The 20,907-nt window shown below is 42.2% G+C and overlaps 3 protein-coding genes across 3 annotated transcripts in view; 2 read left to right on the top strand and 1 right to left on the bottom strand.

Moving 5' to 3' along the window:
• Window positions 1-4,042: 4,042 nt before the first annotated feature.
• Window positions 4,043-5,418, top strand: LOC128313282 (vomeronasal type-1 receptor 4-like). The gene has a single exon (XM_053210985.1). It carries the CDS (start codon window positions 4,334-4,336, stop codon window positions 5,273-5,275), a length of 942 nt encoding a protein of 313 aa, XP_053066960.1. The 5' UTR covers window positions 4,043-4,333; the 3' UTR covers window positions 5,276-5,418.
• LOC106974915 (zinc finger protein 677-like) overlaps window positions 5,152-20,907 on the bottom strand; it is a 153,086-nt gene continuing 137,330 nt past the window's right edge. Inside the window, exons 6-7 of the mRNA XM_053210967.1 lie at window positions 10,052-10,246; window positions 5,152-5,388 (exon numbers count right to left, since the gene is read on the bottom strand). Coding sequence (XP_053066942.1) covers window positions 5,314-5,388; window positions 10,052-10,246 — 270 coding nt within the window. The 3' untranslated portion in view covers window positions 5,152-5,313. The remainder of the gene's footprint in view (window positions 5,389-10,051; window positions 10,247-20,907) is intronic.
• LOC113597108 (protein FRG2-like-1) lies at window positions 13,111-15,467 on the top strand. The gene is made up of 4 exons (XM_027052728.2): window positions 13,111-13,365; window positions 13,640-13,714; window positions 13,937-14,017; window positions 14,263-15,467. Exons 1-4 carry the CDS (start codon window positions 13,185-13,187, stop codon window positions 14,826-14,828), a joined length of 903 nt encoding a protein of 300 aa, XP_026908529.1. The 5' UTR covers window positions 13,111-13,184; the 3' UTR covers window positions 14,829-15,467.

The raw sequence follows: 20,907 nt of genomic DNA, 5'->3' as shown, positions 1-20,907 counted from the left end.
TCCCAGGCTTGGAAATTGAGAGGCATTGGATAGTGGGCCTGGATAAGATGTAGATTTGTTTGTAGGAGAAAACTAACGGGTAATCTGAACTCCTATTTTATATTTCTTCATGTGTTACAAAAGCAACAGTTCTCATTACTGAAAATACATCAAAAAACAAGTATGGAAGACTGTGGTAACCATCCAGTGCTCTTGAGTTGCATATGTAGCATTTATTTCATAGAAAAGGAACCATCTGAGGCTTAATTTAGACTCCCAAATTAATTGGCATTGAGTGCCTGTCTTTGAGTTTCAACTTTTGAAAACCCTCAGGTATTTTTTCTGGTACCAACTGTTTGCTTCTAATTTAATGGTAGTTCACCTCTGTGGTCTGAAGATTAGGAAGAAATCACTCTTGGGTGCAAGAACTTGTCAGCAAAGCAGATCTAGGGAGAGACACCTACTCGTTCCCAGTCCCTCGCCTGTCAGACCTCTGCGTTTTGCTCCCCTCCACGTGAGACCTGTCTGCCTTCAGGAATGGAAAACAGCCTCCACCAGTCATTTCAATGGTCCCTTTGTAGTTATTAAGTGGAAATTGGTAATTGGTTGCGGTAATTACCAACTTCAGAAAACAAGTTCTTTATAAATAAAATCTTTATAAAGATCCCCAGCCGGCGCTGTCATGGCCACTAAAGGTGAAATGATAATTGCAATTCTGAAGGGAGGGGAGGTCACGATCACTGCCCCATATCACAGGGTCTCGTGGCTGCCTCCCTCCCACATGCACGAGCCCTCATGACCTTGCACTGAGCTCACCATCCACACAGAGGGATGTTTCTGGGAAAATATTTTCCATTTCAGTCTGAGAAGCAAGTCTATAAGGTATAGACGTCTATGGGGAGTAAATGTGGGTAAGTGATCGTATACGAAACGGGGATTATTCTGGGTTTGAGACGGATCCAGTGTCATAGCCACAGAAACATGAGCTGGGTTAGTAAAGAGAGATGGGGTCCTAGACTTTACCTAATGCCTGCTGGCTCCTGGTGTGATTTAGTGTAATCCACAATGACAATGATTGTAGGTATTTTGTCCAGTGAAAAGGAATCCTGATTTTTCAGGTAATTTGGGCCGGAGTTCTTTTTTTTTTTTAACGTTTATTTATTTTTGAGAGAAAGAGACAGAGACAGAGGGTGAGCACGGGAGGGGCAGAAACAGAAACGGAAACAGGCTCCAGACCCTTAGCTGTCAGCACAGAGCTCGACGTGGGGCTCGAACCCACACACTGTGAGATCATGACCTGAGCACAGAAGTTGGACCCTTAACCAACTGAGCCACCCAGGTGCCCCATTTTTTCCCCTGGCCTGTAGTTCTGAAAGCAATTGCTTTCAGCCTACCTTACAGGAATCAAACACCAACTTTGTAGCATTACTAGAGGTGTGCCTGTAATCCATGTTTGTAATAAGGACTAGGATAAATAAATCTGTACGAATCATGCAATCTTGTGAACAAACAGGATATCCCAATGACAACTGCCAGAATAGAAATGTTTTCTCTAACTCTGAGTATGATGTGCTTAATGGAGACAGTAGTATCTCTGCTGAAAATATCATGGTCTGTGGATTACGGTGAGACTGTTTTCTTCTGGAAGCTATTGAAAATAGCATTTAAGGAAAAGACAGTTCTGTAATAATGTGTTTCAAAGAGTAGCTGTTAGGCTCACATGTATCCTATGGTGTTTTCTCTGGTATCAGTTGTAAATTCTATAACATCAATTTGTAAAGCACACAACGGTCCTGTATTAGAGTTTACACTTTGCATATGTCATATTTTAATATATTTCAGAGAAGTTACCTCATGGTTAATAGTTCCTAACCTGGTATTAATAAATAAGCATATGATCTAAAATTACTAATACTTCAGTTTTTACCTTACTCTATTTTATCCCATATTAGATTTCAACATCCCATACTTCAGGGCAAGACATGAGATTATGATAGGTTTCCTTACTTTTGTTCTTGACATAAAGGCAAATGCCCCAAAGGTTTTTTCTTTCTGTTTCCATCCTACTCTTGAGTCATTCTTGCTTGCATTCATTCAATTCAGTTTGTCATGGGACAGGTTCCCATAACACGAATCTGCAATCAGTGCATCTACATTTTATTAAATCTCTAAAGCTTTATTCATTTTGATATTGGTCTACAGAACAAATCTTTACACATCGTGAAAGTTATTATAACAAAAATTATAAAGTAACATACTATCAAGCTGAAATAAAAAGGCAAAGCTGAAACCAAAACTCTATATATAGATTTTTCAAAGAACACAGCTGTCTAGCTTACTTAGCATAGCATAGCCGTTAGATGCACTGTCTCTGCAAACAACTCAGCCAGATTCAAGTCCACACTTTGCCCCAAGTACGGTATGAATTTAGACAAATCACCTATCCTGTCTGTATTCTCCTTGTCTTTAAAATGAAAGGGATAGTAGTGATGACTCAGAGTTTTGTTTAAAAAGTAAGTTACAACATGTATGAACCTCATAGCAATGGCTCGTACATTGTCATTTGCTTTAAACTCTTGGGGCGCCTGGGGGGCTGAGTCAGTTGCACATCTGACTTCAGCTCAGGTTGCGATCTCATGGTTCTTGAATGTAAGCCCTACAATGGGTTTGCTGCTGTCAGCACGGAGCCTGCTTTGGATATCCCAATGCTCACTCTCTCTCAAAACTGATTAAACAAATTTTAAAGAAAGGTTATATACTCAACTCTTGAAAATCTCTTTAAAAATTAATATTTCTCTTGTTAACCTTTATTGATATACAATTGACATGCCAAAAATCGCACATATTTAATGTATATATTTTGATGAGTTTGGAAATCTGCTTACCTCTTTGATGCCATCACCGCAATCAAGGTACTAAAATATCCAGCACTTCCAAAACATTCCTTGTGTTCCTGTGTGTGTGTGTGTGTGTGTGTGTGTGTGTGTGTGTGTTTGGTCAGAGCACTTCACTTAAAGTATAGGCTCTTTTCATAATTGACAGTGCACAATACTGTACTACTAACTATAGTCACCATACTGTACAACAGATCTCTACAACTCACTCATCTTGTATAACTGAAACTTTACACACATTGAACAACAATTCCCCATTCCCCCTCCCTCCAGCCCCTGGCAACCACTGTTCTATGCTCTGCTTCTATGGGTTTGACTATTTTAGATTCCGCATGTAGGTGAAACCATACCATATTTTTCCTTCTGTGATTCACTTATTTCACTTAGCATAACGTCTTCTATGTTCATCCAAGTAGGAGTTCCTTCTTTTTGAAGCTTAGATAATATCTCATTGTATGTATATACTCCACTTTCCTCATCCATTCATAGTCAATGGGCATTTCAATTGCTTCCATAACTTGGCTATTGTGAATGACGCTGTAATGAATGTGGGCATGCAGGTACCTCTTTGAGACCTTGGTTTCAATTCTTTTGGATATATACCAAGAAGTGGGATTTCTGGATGATGAGATAGTTCTATCACATTTTTTTTTGAGGAGCTTCTATACTTTTCCATGGTGGCTGCAATATTCTACATTTCTACCAGTAGTGTATAAGGACTCCAATTTTTCCACATCCTTACCAACACTTATCTTTGGGGCTTGGAAGATACTAGTCATTCTAACAGATGTGAGATAACATCTCATTGTGGATTTGATCTGCATTTCCCTGATGATTAGTAGAGTCGACCACCTTTTCATATACTTGATCATTCATATGTTCTTTGGAGACATGTCTATTCCTAAAGTTGCCCATTTCTTAATTGGGTTATTTGGTGGTTTCTTCTATTGAGTTGTTGGAGATTCTTATGTTTTGTGTATTAAACCCTTGTCAGATGAATGCTTTGCAAGTATTTTGTCCCATTCCATAGACTGCCTTTTCACTTTAGTGATTATTTCCTTTGCTCTGCAGAAGCTTTTTAGTTTTATATAATCCCACTTGTGTTTTTTTGGTTTTGCTGCCTCTGCTGTTGCTATCAGATCCAGGAAATCGTTGCCAAGACCAATGCCAAGAAGATTTTCCCCTATGTTTTCCTGAAGGGGTTTTACAGTTTCACATCTTATGTTTAAGTCTTTCATCCAGTTTGAGTTGATTTGTTGTGTATGGTCAAAGATAGGGGTCCAATTTCACCCTTTTACATATGGATATCTGGTTTTCTCAACACCATTTCGAAGGAGAAACTAATGATAAGTGGAGAATATTGGATTTTAGTTGACAAGACGCATGATGCCCACACCTCGTATTCCCATGCAGGATCCTCTGGTTCTGAAGATAAATCTCAGTGACTGGAAACCGGCAGAATGGCCTCCAGGGATTTGGTCATAGGAGTGATCTTCTTAACCCAAACCGTGGTCGGAATCTTGGGGAATTTCTCTCTTCTTTACTATTATATCTTCCTCTCTTTCACTGGGTGCAGGTTGAGGCCCACAGATTTGATTGTCAAACACCTGGTTGCAGCCAACTCCTTATCCCTCCTCTGTAAAGGAGTCCCCCAGATGATGGCAGCTTTCGGGTGGAACAATTTTCCAGGTGATTTTGGATGCAAACTTCTTTTCTATCTTCACAGAATAGGCAGGGGTGTGTCCATAGGCAGCACCTGCCTCTTGAGTGCCTTCCAGGCCATCACAATCAGCCCCCAGAACGCCAGGGGGACAAAACTTAAAAGGAAAGCTCTCAAGTACATTGACTTCTCTATATTCCTGTGCTGGACCGTCTACATGCTGGTAAATATCATTTGCCCTATCCATGTGACTGGCAAACGGAACAACGTGAGCATCTCAATGAGAAAGGATTTGCAATACTGTTCGGGGACAACTAATAACAAAATCACACAATTGCTACATGCAGCGTTGTTATCATTCCCTGATGTGTTATGTTTGGGGATCATGGTCTGGGCCAGTGGCCACATGGTCTTCATCCTGCACAGGCACAGGCAGAGGGTCCAGCACATTCACAGCACTAATGTCTCCCCCAGATCCTCTCCTGAGTCCAGAGCCACCCAGAGCATCCTCGTCCTGGTGAGCACCTTTGTGTGTTTCTACTCCCTCTCCTCCATCTGCCAAGTCTTTATGGCTCTTTTCGATAATCCCAGCTGGTTGCTGGTGAACGTCTCTGCCTTGATCAGTGGATGTTTCCCAACTGCCTGCCCCTTTGTTCTCATGAACTGTAACTCCTGTGTGTCCAGGTTCTACCTTCCCTGGCTGAGGAACACAACATCCACGAAAGTGATAACAAACGCGTAAATTGTACGTTTTTGCACAGTGTACAGTGGTTACTTCATTCATTCCCCGAGCTGCCAGCATAATGACGCAACAATCACACCCCAGGAGAGTGGTCGGCAAGCCAGAATGAGCATCTGTCCCAATAAAAACCAATCAGTGGTAATAGTAAATGTAAATGAAATATTAATGCAATTATTATGAAAATACTTATGTAACTGAAGTTTTGTTCACACTTCCAGTGAAATAGTTTGGAATCTGTGCAATTAAAAAATGTTCCTGAAACAATCTAGAGATTGTGAGGGAGTATTTGAGTGTTGTAATTTTTAATTTGACATACTAAGTATATCCAGAAATTAACTACGCTTGGAATTGTTGGAAAAGTTGCAAGAGAAGTTAACATGTGAGACGGCCATTCAAGAAAGTGAAGAAAAGAATGTTCTCAAGTAATAATGAAGTAGGATGGGGTGATGGTGGAGTGCCAATTCAGGTTCAGTTAGGAACATTTGGACTAAGTTATAAAATTTGTAGTTTAAACCTTAGGGAGACAGTAATCTTTAAAATATGATGACATGGAGGGATATTAGCACATTTAAGGCATTTAACATAGAAATGGACAAAGGGACCTGGGTTGGGACAAAGGAGAGCACAAAAACCTGTTGTCACTGATGAAAAAAGTGAGTGGGTGGCAATTTTAAAAAACACATCAGGCAACCTACTGAATGGGAGAAGATATTTGCAAATGATATATCTAATAAGGGGTAAGAGGTTAATGTTCAAAATATATAAGGAGCTCACACAGCTCAACCAAAAAATAATAATAATCTGATTTTAAAATGAACAGAGGAGTGGCATCTGGGTGGCTCAGTTGGTTAAGTGTTTGACTTTAGCTCAGGTCATGATCTCAGAGTGTGTGAATTCAAGCCCCACATCAGGCTCTGTGCTGACAGCTCAGAGCCTGGAGCCTACTTCAGATTCTGTGTCTCCCTCTCTCTCCCCCTCCCCTACTCTCACTCTGTCGCTCTCTCTCTCAAAAATAAATAAACATAAGAAAACTTTTTTTAAAAATGGACATGGGGGGCGCCTGGGTGGCTCAGTCGGTTGAGTGTCCGACTTCGGCTCAGGTCAACAAACTCACAGACTGTGAGTTCGAGCCCCGCGTCGGGCTCTGTGCTGACAGCTCAGAGCCTGGAGCCTGTTTCAGATTCTGTGTCTCCTTCCCCTGTTCATGTTCTGTCTCTCTCTGTCTCAAAAAAATAAAGGTTAAAAAAAAATGGACATAGGACCTGAATCGACATGTTTCCAAAAAAGACACTCACATGGCCAACAGACACATGAAAAGATGTTTCATGTCACTAATCGTCAGGGAAATGCAAATCAAAACCACAATGAGATACCATCTCACACCAGTTAGAGTGGCTAGTATCAAAGATATAAGAAATAACAAGTGTTGGCAAGGATATAGAGAAAAGGGAGCCCTTGTGCATTATTGGTAGAAATGTCAGTTAGTGCAGCCACTTTAGTGGCCACCGGTAAACAGTATGGAGATTTCCACAAAGTATTAAAACCAGAAATATAATACAACCCAGTAATTCTACTTTTGAGTATATGCCCGAGGAAAATTAAAACACTAATTTGAAAAGATACACACAATGCTGCTGTTTACAGCATTATTTACAATAGCTAAGGTACGGAAGCATTCTGGGTGTCCATCAATAGATAAAAATGGGATATATATATATATATATATATATATATATATATATATATATATATATACATGATGGAATATTACTCAACCATAAACAAGAATGAAATCATGTCATTTGTGACAACATGAATAGACCTAGAGTTTATTATGTTCCATGAAATAAGTCAGAGAGAGAAGGACAAATACCATATGATTTCACTTATTTGTGGAATCTAAAAATCAAAAGAAATGAATGAATGAACAACAACAACAAAAGAGACACATACTCACAAACACAGAGAATGAACTGGTGGTTGCCAGTGGGGAGGGTGTAGAGGGATAGATGAAAGAAATGAAGGGGACTAAGAGGCACACACTTTCAGTGATAAAATAAATAATCCATGAGGATGGAGAGTTACAGCATAGGGAATATAGTCAATAATACAGTAACAACTGTGTGAGGCGACAGAAGGTGACCATACTTATCATGGTGAGCATATCATAATGTACATAGTTGTCAAATCACTACGTTGTACACCTGAAACTAATATGATATTATGTGTCAACTCTACTTCAGTTAAAAATTTTGAAAAAGGAAAAAACCCCAAATACATGCCATCTGGGATAAACTGGCATGAATTTGTAGAAGGTAGGTTTTTCTTTAAAGTGTGAGGATGCCAGTTGGCCATGTTGGAATGAGGGAGATTTGGGAGGAGCACCCTCAAATGTCTAAGGTGAGGAAGTAAGGGGAGGCTTCCACTTTACTGAAATTCACTTCAATGGATAAAGAAAATGTGGTGTATCCATATACAATGGAACATTATCCAGCAACACAAAAGAAGGAAATCCTACCATTTGCAACAACACAGATGGCTCTCGAGGGCATTCTGCTAAGCAAGATGAGTCAGATAGACAAAGATGCATATATGACATAGTTTGTATGTGGAATATAAATAAAACCAAACTCCTAGACAATAGAATGGTCATTGACAGGGATGGGTGCCAGGGGAGATGGGGAGATGGTAGTCAAAGGGTACAAGCTTCCAGTTATAAGATGAATAAGTTTCTGGGGTTCTAATGTACAGCATGGTGACTATAGCTAACAATACTGTGTTATATACTTGGAAGTTGCTAAGAGAATAGATTTTAAACATTCCCAATACACCAAAAAAAGAATTACGTAATGAGATAAAGGTCTTAACTACCCCTGTTGTGGTATTCATTTTGCAATATATATGTGTATCAAATTGTCACGTTGTATATCTTAAACTTGCACAATGTTACATGTCAATTGTATCTCAATAAAACTGGGAGGGAAAAACACTCATTGTCTTCATGGTGCTTGCTTAAGATATTAGAATCCCTTCCATATTGTGGGAGGATGCCAATAGTTTTGCTTCTATTTTTCTTTTCTTTTTCTTTTTCTTTTTCTTTTTTTTTTTTTTTTGAGAGAGAGAGCACATGCAAATGGGGTAGGGGCAGAAGGAGAGATTGGGAGAAGAGGATCTTAAGCAGGCTCCATGCTCAGCATGGAGCCCAGTGTGGGGCTTGATCTCATCACCCCGGGATAATGACCTGAGCTGAAATCAAGAGTCCAAAGCTTACCTGATTGAGCCACCCAGGAGCCCCTCTATTTTTCTTACTTGGACCATTCCTGCTGGGCACTGCAAACCTTGTGCACACTGTGACTGCCAGCATGGCAGTGAAATTGGGGTCCTGGCCAAAGTGCTTGGGTGCAGCATGGGGTGCATCAATAAGTCCACCTCCCATCCTAAGGCTGGTTCATGAGCTAAGAGAGAATTCAGTTCAAGTCTTTTTTTATTTTTTAAGTTTGAGAGACACAGAGAGAATGCAAGTGGGGGAGGGGAGAAAGAGAGGGAGAATCCCAGGCAGGCTCTGTACTGTCAGCACAGAGCCCAACATGGGGCTTGAACTCACAAAACGACGAGATCGTGACCTGAGCTGAAATCAAGAGTCAGATGCTCAACCGACTGAGCCACCCAGGTGCCCCTTCAAATCAAGTCTTTAGATGGAAGGCTGGATGGAGCCACATGGGCGGATGTCATCTCAGGTTTCCTGACAGGTCAGATCTATTCCTGGATATGTGGGTAGGCGTCAGCCTGGTAGGATGTTGTAGAAAAACACCAGTCAAATAAAATATGTTTTACCCTCAGTGAAGAGTAACAAGACATCTCAAAAAAGGAAAAAGAGACCTAGGACCTATGGAAACATTTCACAGTAAAAGAAATGCAAATGGTCCTTTCACATATACAGAAGTATCCAACCTCAAGGGGCGCCTGGGTCGCTCACTTGGTTGAGCATCCGACTCATGATTTAGACTCAGGTCGTGATCTCACAGTTGGTGAGTTCCAGCCCCCAATCAGGCTCTGCGCTGGCAGCACAGGTCCTGCTTGGGATTCCGTCTCCCTCTCTCTCTGCCCCTCCCCCACTTAGTCTCTATCTCTCAAAATAAATAAAAATAAACTACAAAACTAGAAATTTCAGCATACATATTCCTTAAATTTTATAATTTTATTTTATATTTTTATATATTTTATATACAAGACAAAATTTAACATATATGTAATATAATAATATATAGAAATCGAAACATTATATACTAAATATGTATCTGTTATATATAACATACAAGTTATATACATCATATATATTGACATATATTATACAACTTAAAATATATGTGTTATAGGGGGACCTGGCTGCCTTAGTCAGTGGAGCATAAAACTCTTGATCTCAGGGTTATGAGTTTGAGCCCCACATTGGGTGCAGAGATTACGTGAAAGTAAAATCCTTAAAAATATGTTATATATATATATTTCATATATTTCTATAACATAAGATATATATTTACGTATACAATGGGTAAATTTTTATGTATTATTATATTCTATACATATATTATTATTATTTATCATTTTGCGTTCCTGAGTGAGGAACCCTGAAAACTATTGAGCTCTTTGTATATTTCTATTGAATCTCTGTCTGAGCTTGGAGATGGCTGTGCATGCAGAACAAAGAAAAAGACATCGGGATTCCAGCATCCTCGGATTCCAGTTCTAAGAATGGCCTCAACCACCCAGATTCCTCACCTTTGCCTTTTTTGCTTCTGTCAGTCTTGCCAAAAGGCCCGGGGTCTGGAATTGCTGAGGCTTCCTTGGTTCCAGGTTCTTCTCCTCCCTGGAGGCCGAGGGCTGGGAGACGAGGGCCCCAGCCCAGCCCTTCAGGGGACACCTCCTGGTCCTCGCCATGTGTCCGCAGGCCTGATAACAGTTCTTGCACATTATCTGTGGGTCGAAGAGGACAGTGGTCAGTGAGACAGCATCAGTCACAGGCAGTTTTCAAAGGTTACTATCATGACAAGCGTTTTGATTTGGGAATTGTTTTTTCTGGAGGGCACACAGACATGTAACCTCTTAAGTGTCTGGAACTTCATGATACAATCAATAGTCATATCCGCAACTCATTTCATTCTAGTAAAAAAAAATTTTTTTATTTAAGTTTTTATTTAAATTCTAATTCACAACCCATTTTAAATCGGGAACCAAGGACAAAAGATCAAAAGGTCTGAGGAGGATGATACTCAGCTGTCCTTGCAGCTCAAATTTTGGATGCTGAGCAAACTCCATGGGACATAGTGAATATGTCCAGGATGACTGAGAAAGGATGAGGCGGACCAGAAGCTTCCCCCTCCAGCTGGCCTTTTTAATGCCCGAGGAGGCCCCGCTCAAGCTTTGGAGCTCACCGCACCAGCTGGAGACAATCCACTTTGATTAATCACCAGCCCCCTCTGAAGATATAAAGGGATTATTTCCTGTTAATTTTCCTCGGCATTTTTATTTCATTTTTATTTGTTTTTTATTTTGCCACACATCTGATACCATCAACTATAATTTGATGAGTGTCATTTCCAAGCATTTAAGATATTTTAACATACATGTACATACTTTTTAAATTTATATATTGCTTTCTGAAAGTGCAAGATATGTATATACATCCACAGACTGTTCAATTCTGTATCATGACTTTTCTCTCAATTGTTTCTGAAGAATCTCCCTTTCCCACCTATACCTGTAGTTCATCCTGTTTCACCACTGTTTGCCATTTACTTGGGTCGACAGACTGGACTTTTTGGTTTTAATCTCTGATCCTATTCAAGGGGATTTATGTTGTTTCTAATATTTTCCTTCCACTGGCAATGCTGCCACGAACATTCTTGGCCCATGTTCTTGTTTGCTATGAATTCCCTGTTGTTATGAACAGAAAGTGAGGAACCAAATTTCTGCATCATGGTTTTCAGGCATCTTCATATTTCGTGGCCATATTGTCCCCTGAAGGGGTTAAGCCAATCACAACCCACACTAACCCTGGAGGAGAGTCTTCAATTCCCCACATCCTGGGTACACAGAGTAATATCTGAATTTTATGCATGTGAGCTGGTGATGTTGTTTATTTCCATTTGTTTTATTCTCAGCAATGCTGTATGTAACATAATATCATGTTCATCACAGGCTTACTGACGCGTGAGCTGGTTTTTTTTTAAATTTCTTTTTCAATTCACTGTGGATTGTCTTTCTTTCCTTTTAATGGGTAGATATTACTTTTTATATTTCCTGGATATATTTCTCTCTGAATGATGGGACTTGGAAGTATGTGCTTCCATTTTGTAACTGGTCTTAAATTATATTTTCAGACAAGATGTTCTAGTTTTAGTGATATAATAAGTATTAGTAATGTAGGAACTTTATTTAGATCCTGGTTCAAAAAAAAACAATTAAAAGATTTGTTTGAGTAATTTCCGAGAATGTGAATATGAACTGGGTATTAGACGACATTAAGAAATTAAAAAATAGGGGTGCCTGGTTGGCTCAGTCAGTAAAGCATGTGACTCTTGTACTCAGAATTGTGAGTTCAAGCCCCAGGTTGGGTGCAGAGATTACTTAAAAATAAAATCTTCAAAATAAAAAAAAATTAAGTAAAAAATAAATTTGTGTTGTAATAGACTGGAAGTCTTTTCCTCTTTATATCCTTGAGTAGTTATTTATTAGAGATGAATGTTATGGCTCGCCACTGGTTGATTACAGAAATCCTGAATTCCACGATTTGCACTCAAGATTCCAGCTCCATTTCCCACCGAACCCCCATTCCAAAGGAGAAGTTTTCAGTGGATGATACAAGAATGGCAAAACACCGACACATTTTGAGGTGGCCTTAAAAAACAGATTCACTTTATTTTCTTTAATTGTGTCCATGCTTGAAATTTCCATATTAAAACCTTTAATGAGGGCGCTTGAGCGGCTCAGTCAGTGAAGCTCAGGTCTTGATCTCAGGGTTGGTGGGTTGAAGACCCACATGGTGCTGAGCACTGTGAGTGAGGAGCCTGCTTGGGATTCTCTCTGCCCCTCCCCCCACTTGCACGTGCATTCTCTCTCTCTCAAAATAAATAAACTATTAAAAAGGTTTAAAAACCTTTAATGAAAATAAACCAATATTGGCGAACTATCTTCACCGTGAATTATTTTTAGTTCATTGCTGGTTTCACTTTTATATAAACATGTGCTATTTGTCAGATGTACTCATAGGTAAGATTGACTTGTTGATGTTCCTACAGTGACATCCAGTCCTTAAAGGTCCAGGCAGAGTTCCCGCTCTCTTTGGCCAAGAATGGAAACACAGGAGAGAAATACGCCCTTTGCATCAGAGGGGTCTGGTGGACATTTTTTTTAAGTCCGATTTTCCTGTGACTTACTCAGAACGAAATTATCAGTGAGAAGAATACTGACAACACATGTTTTCCAACGATATGGAAGAAATCTTTCTGATAAACCTACCTAATCCCTGTACTCCTGGGAAGAAGGAACACGAATCCAGCAGGGTCTTAACTAGTTGTGGGTGGGAGTTGGACCAGAAGTAAGAGAGGGAGGGGTCCCCAGCCTTCCAGTCCCTCTGCCCCCTGGCTTTGTTGTCCCGCTTTTTGTCACCACCACAGGCCCCTGCAAAAGGCTCCCCTTGGCTGAGCGGGGGGCCCCCACAGGAAGCACAAGCGGCCACGTTCCATCTCTCGCGAGAGCCCAGGTTCCCGAGCGGCAGGAAGGTGGAATTTTTCCAGCCAATAGGAGCGAGCCACGCCCTGCGAGGGCGCCTGGAAAAGGCAGGTGCCAGCGGGCGGTCTGCACTTGGGAGACCTGGCGGTGCAGGGTGAAGGCCGTCCCCGGGGGCTTCCAGATGGACTCTGGAACTGAAGGCTCAGAGCCCCGCAGCTCATCCGTGCGACACCCCACTGACCGGCCGCCCTGCCACCAGAACTCGTTCCCAGAAAGCGGCTCAGAGGTGGAGGAGAAAGCACTGGAAGGGAAAGAGGAGACGTTACTGTCGCCGTTGAGAGAGAGCCGCACCCAAAGGCGAGGTAGGAGTCGGGTGGGTTGTGTGGGGGGGCTGGAAGGAGGGGTGGGGGTCAGGGTTGTATTCGGAAATCGGTGGTAGGAACATCACCCAGCTCCAGGGAGGCTTTGAGAAACGGGGCATTGATCCCCTGGGACCAACTTGCTCAGGTTCACCTCGGACCCTGGCTGAACACCCTCTGCTGAGAGAACCGTCCACAAATCGGGGTGTGGGATGGACTAGAGGGTTCTGCGGGCCTCGAGAGAGGCCACTCGCGCAAAAGGCCTCTTTTCCCCCAGGGTCAGAGCCCAAGACAGAGGAGGAGGATCCCAGGGAAAGTGAGCCCCAAAGGGACAGCTGCATTTCCGGATCAGGTGAGAGCTGGTTTTGCTGCGGAGGGGGCACAGGACGTGGGGCGGCTCTGTCTCCCCGGTCAGGGAACTGGAGCTCGGTGGCACCCTCGCACATCCTGGGCTCTAGGAAGAGCTGGGAACCTGGCCTTGGCTGCCAGCCCCGGTCCTCGCGTGTGCAGGACGGATTAGGGCCGCGAGGGTGTCGGCCCGAGGCGGTCACAAAACCTCTGGCCTTGTCCACAGAATCGGAAGGCTGCTCCAGTTGGGAGGGCTCCGGCAAGAGGCAAGTCACTTCCAGCGACAGCGCCTGCCCCCCGGCAGCAGGTAGGATCTTGCTTTGGGGCGGAGGTGCGCGGAGAGGAAGGCAGGTCAAGCACGCGGGGCGTGGGCACAGAGGGTTGTTGAGGGGCTGACTCGGGTGAGGAGGCCTGGAATCCAGAGAGCTCTGGGGGACCCGTGCCGGGCCTGGCCTCGCCTCGTCCCAGAGCCGGGGCAGGAGGTTCACCCGAGGGGGTGGGGTCCCCGGGAATCCAGCTGGCGGGGCGCCCGGCCACGTGCTGCCTCCGCAGGGACCTCTCCAGCAGGTGAGCGCAGTGTGACTCCGGGAAAGAGGAAACGGACGACGCCGGACTCGGGCCAGGGCAGCGAGAGCGAGGAGACCGCGGGTGCCCAGCGCAGGAGACGCGGGGCGCGGGGCGCCGGGCGCGGCCGGCGGAGCAGGTGCAGGTCCCCGGGAGACCGGCCGCCCCCACTTCGGAAGAGGCTGGTGACCGCCGTGCGCGCCCTGTCTGAGGCCGTCCGTCAGGACGTGGCTGGGGCGTGGGAGCAGCGGGAGCGTTCCCCGCTGACCTGGGAGCAGCGCTCCGGGCTCGGGCGGCTCTGGGCGCCTCTGTGCGCGGCCTTGCAGACCGTCTACACCATGGCCAACCAGGCGGCCTACGTCTTCCCTGCAGAGAGCTGGCTCGTCCCAGCCCCGCCGCCGGGCCCCCGGGCTCCAGCTGGGGATACAGGAGAAGCCCGGGGCTCCCCCCGCGAGGGACGAGGGGCCTCCCCTCCCGGGGTCGGGAGCGAGGCCGCCCGCGCTGGGGAAGGCACCCGCGCTGCCGCAGAGCTGCGCGCGCAGCCCCCGGGGTGAGACCAAGGCCCTGCTACCGCCCACACTGCGGGTACCGCGCGTGTCAGACTTGGGGCGCTCGGAGCAAAGGCACTGCGAACACCGAGTGCGGAGCTGACGAGCTCGTGTCCGATTTCGTGTTAGGCACTGTAGTGTGTTTTGAGGGTCTTAGGACGGCCCAGCATTATTTCATGATGAGAACAGGTATCGGGCTGTAATTCCTCTGTTGTTGCCAACGTCTCGCCAAGTAAACATACTTCTCTCCTCCCCTTTGATCCGAAAAGGCGCTAAGTCTTGGGTCCCCTGCCTCCAGTCTTGGAGGACTGAAGCCACAGGCCTGGGGAGCATCTATGTGGAGGGATGGTTGTATTGTTCAGTTTGGTGAAGTCACCATGTCGGTTTGTCCTTCGCTTTTCAGTTCCTCTATATGAAACCTGGTTCAAGATACATTAGTGTTATTGACCGTATGTGCTTATTCTCACAGCTGGCTCATATGCCAAATTTTAAGTTTTCTTCTATTTTGCAGATTTCAAGTTATCCTATTTATGAGAGGATATTTAAGATAGATGCTGTCATTTTATATATATTTTATGTACTTTCCAATTTGTGTTTTACACTGGGATCATGTAGTCTTTCATCTATAAATGTGCAGAATTTTATGTAAGCAAAATAAACCTTTTTCCGTATTGTCTTGTCCTTTGGTTCCTAATTTCTACATAACAGCGATAAAATAAAAATGCTGCTCATGGATTGTAGGTCTTAGATAATTTCATATTTATCTAGATGGAGTTTGTTTTATGGCAAGTGAGGGTTAGGAAGGAGGCTGTTTTCTTTTCACCTCTACTGCATTTCCACCTTGACTTTCCTACACCTAGCAGCTCTTATTGTAGGACGGGGATAGCGTCAATTATCCCACTGAATGGGGCAATTCAATTATAATATATTATAAATCAGTTTGAACCCATGCCCTGGCTTCAAATTATACAAAACAAGTGCCTGCATGTGTACAAAAAATTACAATTGGCAAGTTACATTTGGGGATTGGAGGTGCAATTACCAAAGGATGAAAAGTAAAATTTTTAAATAATAAAATAATACAACAAAATAAAAAAACAGAACACCTGGGAATAAATCCAATAAAAATGTATCAAGTGTATATGAGAAACCATAGAAGATTTCAGAAACATATGAAAGTAGACATAAACAAATATAAAATCACATCATTGTTCTTAGATAGACAAACTTCATATTATCAAACATCAAATGTCCCTAAGCTAATTTATAAATTTAATTTGTTTCTGAAACAGATTCCACCAGTTCCTTATTGAATCCAAGCATGTTATTACAAAAAAAAAATCCCTACAGCTGAAAATACAAATAAAAATATGCAAGAAAACTCTGCAAAAGAAAAGAAGATGAGAGTAAACTTTTAGTTATGCAAGGGCTCTAGAGATCTCCTGTACAACATCGCACATATAGTCCTCAATGTATTTGTACACTTAAAAATCCATTAAGAGTGGGGCAAGTGGACATGCACCCCAATGTTTAGAGCAGCGCTATGGACAATAGCCAAATTATGGAAAGAGCCCAAATGTCCATTGACTGATGAAGGATAAAGAAGTGGTATATATATGCAATGGAGTACTACTCGGCAATCAAGAAGAATGAAATCTTGCCGTTTGAAACAATGTGGATGGAACTAGAGTGTATTATGCCAAGCAACATAAATGAGAGAAAAACAAACATGATTTCACTCACGTGGAATTTGAAAAACTCAACAGATGAACTAGGGGAAAGGAAGGGAAATTAAGATAAAAACCAAGAGGGAGGCAAACCATAAGGGACTCTTAAGTACAGAGAACAAACTGAGGGTTGCTGGAGAAGGGGTGTGTGGGGGGGAATGGGTTTTGGGTGATGGGCATGAAGGAGAGCACTTTTTGGGATGAGCACTGGGTGTTATGTGTAAGAGATGAGTCACTGGGTTCTACTCTTGAAGCCAAGACTACACTTACGTTAACTAAAATTTAAAATATTTTTTTCAACTTTTTTTTTTTTAATTTATTTTTGGGACAGAGAGAGACAGAGCATGAACGGGGGAGGGGCAGAGAGAGAGGGAGACACAGAATCGGAAACAGGCTCCAGGCTCCGAGCCATCAGCCCAGAGCCTGACGCGGGGCTCGAACTCACGGACGGCGAGATCGTGACCTGGCTGAAGTCGGACGCTTAACCGACTGCGCCACCCAGGCGCCCCTAAAATTTAAATTAAAAAATAAAGAGGGGTGCGTCTGGTGACTTAGTTAAGCGTCTGACTTTGGCTCAGGTCATGATCTCATAGTTCATGAATTTGAGTCTGCATTGGGCTCTTTGCTGTCAGCAAGGAGCCCACTTCAGATCTTCTGTCCCCCTCTCTCTCTGCCCCTCCGCAGCTCATGCTCTGCCCCTCTCTCTCAAAAACAAACATTTTTAAAAATCCATTATAGGGTAGATCTCATTTTTAAGTATTCTGAAAAACAAAGAAAAAAGAAAAAATGGATAGGCAGCTCTATGAAACATGTTTCTTAAATAAGACTAATAGATGAGTAGAGATAAGAATTCAAAAATAGACCAAAGTATATGAGGCTAATAAGCAATAAGAAATTGGGGATGACATCATTAATACTTGGGGTTTGGTAGTTGATATTACTTGATATTACTATCACAAAGGTAAGAAATTGATTTACTTTTCACATCCTATAATAAGGTAAAGGTCCAATGAAAAGTACAACTGCATGTTAACAAACAAAAAGCTTATTTTCATTGCAGACTCTGCCTATTAAATGGAAATCAAAAATACACTCACTCCTTCCTGTTAGAACAGTTGGCTCAGTGTGAAGGTCATGCAGTCAGTACATGCAGGAGGGAGGCAGCCAGATCTTAAGGTCTGGGTTTATGATTCTGCAACCTCCCCTTCCTGAAGAAATAATCATTTCATCCGGAACTCCAGTGAGAGCACAGGTTTGGGAAACTGAGAATATTGAAAAGCTTTTCTTCCTCCCAGTTTCTACTTGCCAAAAACGAATTATAAGTTCCAAATTAGCATCTCTCAGGTGTTTGGGAGAAGCTCTCTCTTTTCCACAAGCCCTGGAGGTAGACAAGTGTTCAAGAGGAGGGCAGGAAATGCTGAGGTCTGATAGATGAGGGACTGTTGAGGAAACACTTGAATTTCAATGGATTCTCTGCTCTCTTGAGAAATTCTACCCCAAATAGAGTTGTTTCTAATATTCAGACCACTAAGGTGACCTATCATATAAATTATAAGCATAGAAATGAAATCAAAGTATATGCAAAGGATTTTCAGAGTTACAATCAAAGAACATGCCAACAATTATTTACATCAGGGATCACTGGATTATTTGCACAACTCAGTGACAATATATTTGGAAGTGTACATGACGTGGAAATTTGTTAGGAAGATATGCTTTACCAATTTTGATCTCCCTAGTGTTAACAGGAAGTCTAAACAGAACAATATCTACAAAAAAGGGAAAAGTTTCTGAGACCCTCACAAATAAAAGCACCAGGATCAGATGATGAAATGGGCAGATTCAATAATTCCTTTAATGCTCAGATAAGCCAATACTCATTTAAATTAATTTTTAAGATGTTTAAATTTATTTTGAGAGAAAAAGAGAGATAGAGTATAATGGGGGAGGGGGGCAGAGAGAGAGGGAGAGAGAGAATCCCAAGCAGGTCTGGACTGTCAGTGCAGAGCCTGACACAGTGCTGAGTATCACCAAATGTGAGATCAGGTCCTGAGCCAAAATCCAGAGTCGGAGGTTTAACCAACTGAGCCACCCAGGGGCCCCAATACTCATTTAAATAGCATTTGGTGGTTATATCTTTCCACACCTATATTTTTGCTGAGTTTTCAGTCATCAGCTCTAATGCCTTTATTATTAAAAAAATTTTTTTTTACATTTATTTATTTTTGAGAGACAGAGCACAAATTGGGGGAGGTGCAGAGAGAGAAGGAGACACAGAATCCCAAGCAGGCTCCACTCTCTGAGTCGTCAGCACAGAGCCCGATGCAGGGCTTGAACTCACAAACCGTGAGATCAGCACCTGAGCCCAAGTCGGACGCTTAGCCGACTGAACCACCCAGGCGCCCCTAATTGACTTTATTATTAAGAAACATGAGTTCGAACTAATCCTTTGTTTTCCCTACCATAAATACACAATCAAATACTCCCCATGTCTAAGTCAGACATTAGAACCATAATGGTGGACAATCCTTAGTTCACAAATACAAATACATACACATTACACATAGATGCAAACACATGTGCATATGCACAACATAATACTCAAATGCACGGCCATATACCCTCACACAATCACACCCTCATACACTCCATAGCAAACTCACACTCATGCACATGCTCATCAAACACAAGCACACACATTTACACACTCGCCTGTACTCCCACATTCCCAGTCCCGTGTGATTACATTCAAAGGGCCTGCATGCACATGTGTATCTCGACAATGTGCTCATATGTTGGAAGAATACAGGCATCTCCTGACCTTGGATGCCAGACAATAGAGGCACTTTCCACCTCTTTTACTTCTTCCATCCCTACAACAACCCCAAAGATGATATTTACCACGTGAAATGTCTTAAACTGCTGTGAGCATTGCCACTGCAGGTCCAGGAGAATGGGGCCGAGTTGGAAGGTTGCAGGTGTGTTAGAGCAGGGTCCAAATGAGGCCAGAGGGAGGGGGTTATAAGCAGTGTGCAGAGAGCATGGGAGCGCGGAGGAATAGATGGAAAACTCTTCAAAGGCATATGATGCCATAGTACTTGGTAAATACAGATAGGGACAGAAAAGCAAGGGGGAAGGCTAAAATGCACCCTGAAGTATGGGGTCAAAGTCAGGGACATCAGTATGAGCACAGAGTTGGCTGTAGATATGCAAGTAAAATCACTATGAAAAATAATTCAGTAAGCTAATAGGATATAATATTGATATACAAAAAAAAAAAAAAGAAAAAAGAAAAAGGGCTCATGAAATAAATAGCTTTAAAAAAATAAAATGAAATAAACTGACCAGGAATGAACCTAACAACAATGTGTAAAGCCAATATGTAGGAAAAAAATAAAACATTCCTGAAATATATGAAAGTAGAAGTAAATGAATGTAAATGTATATAATGTTCTTGGGTAGAAAAACTCATTATAAAAAGGTCAATTCTCCTTAAGCCAATTTATAAATTTAATTGGATCCTGATATAGATACCATCAGTTAGTTTTTCAAACTAGCAGTGTTATTGCAAAAACCTTACAGAATAATGAACAAATAAGAATAGCCACAAAAACTCTAAACAAAACAAGACAAAACAAAAAAAACCGAGTATGGTTATCCTCCTGAGATGTTTATTTATGAGCAGGGTATTGTATCAGTGAAGTTAAAAATTCAGAAGTATGTCAAAGTGCACAAGAAAAGTTAATAATCAGTAAAAACTAAAGTGGGGATGACATCATTAATGCTTGGTATTTGGGAAATGGGAATTCCTATCAAAATGTCCATAAATGGTCTTTTCTTTACATCCTACAGAAAAATAAAGCTCAAAGGAGGAGTCTATAGGGTAAAAAAATAATTAAAACATGGTTAAATTCCTCATAAGACTTGCTTCTCTCTCTGTCAATAAACTGTTTTTAAAAATCTAATTTTCAAGTATAAAGTAGTCTTCCAAAATAACTGAGAACAAAGATTTTTAAAAATTGAAATTGCAATGATATTTGGCAATTAAGGACTTAAGCAAAATGCAGGTACCATCTGGTAGGTCTCAAAGGCGTTTGGATTTATAGTTCATCTCGAGAGGTGTGGATTCGAATATCAAATTTAAAGAGAGAAAAATTGATGAACACTCATAGAGGCAGAAATGTTTGTTCCTTTAAACCAACGTGCCAGCCCTCCGCCCCCACAGCCCAGGGCCTGGAGGGGAACGCCAGGGAACGCAGTCCAGCGAATGGGGAGCAGAAGTGACAATTCAGTGAAAAGCTCTGATGGGGGGTTAGTACCAAATTGCACATTCGCCACAGAAGAGTTTTGCATTTCGC

This window comes from Acinonyx jubatus, chromosome E2 (genome assembly GCF_027475565.1).
Source record: "Acinonyx jubatus isolate Ajub_Pintada_27869175 chromosome E2, VMU_Ajub_asm_v1.0, whole genome shotgun sequence".
NCBI lineage: Eukaryota > Metazoa > Chordata > Mammalia > Carnivora > Felidae > Acinonyx > Acinonyx jubatus.
The sequence above is the reverse complement of the archived record's forward strand: the minus strand, read 5'-3'. Positions and strand labels throughout refer to the sequence as shown.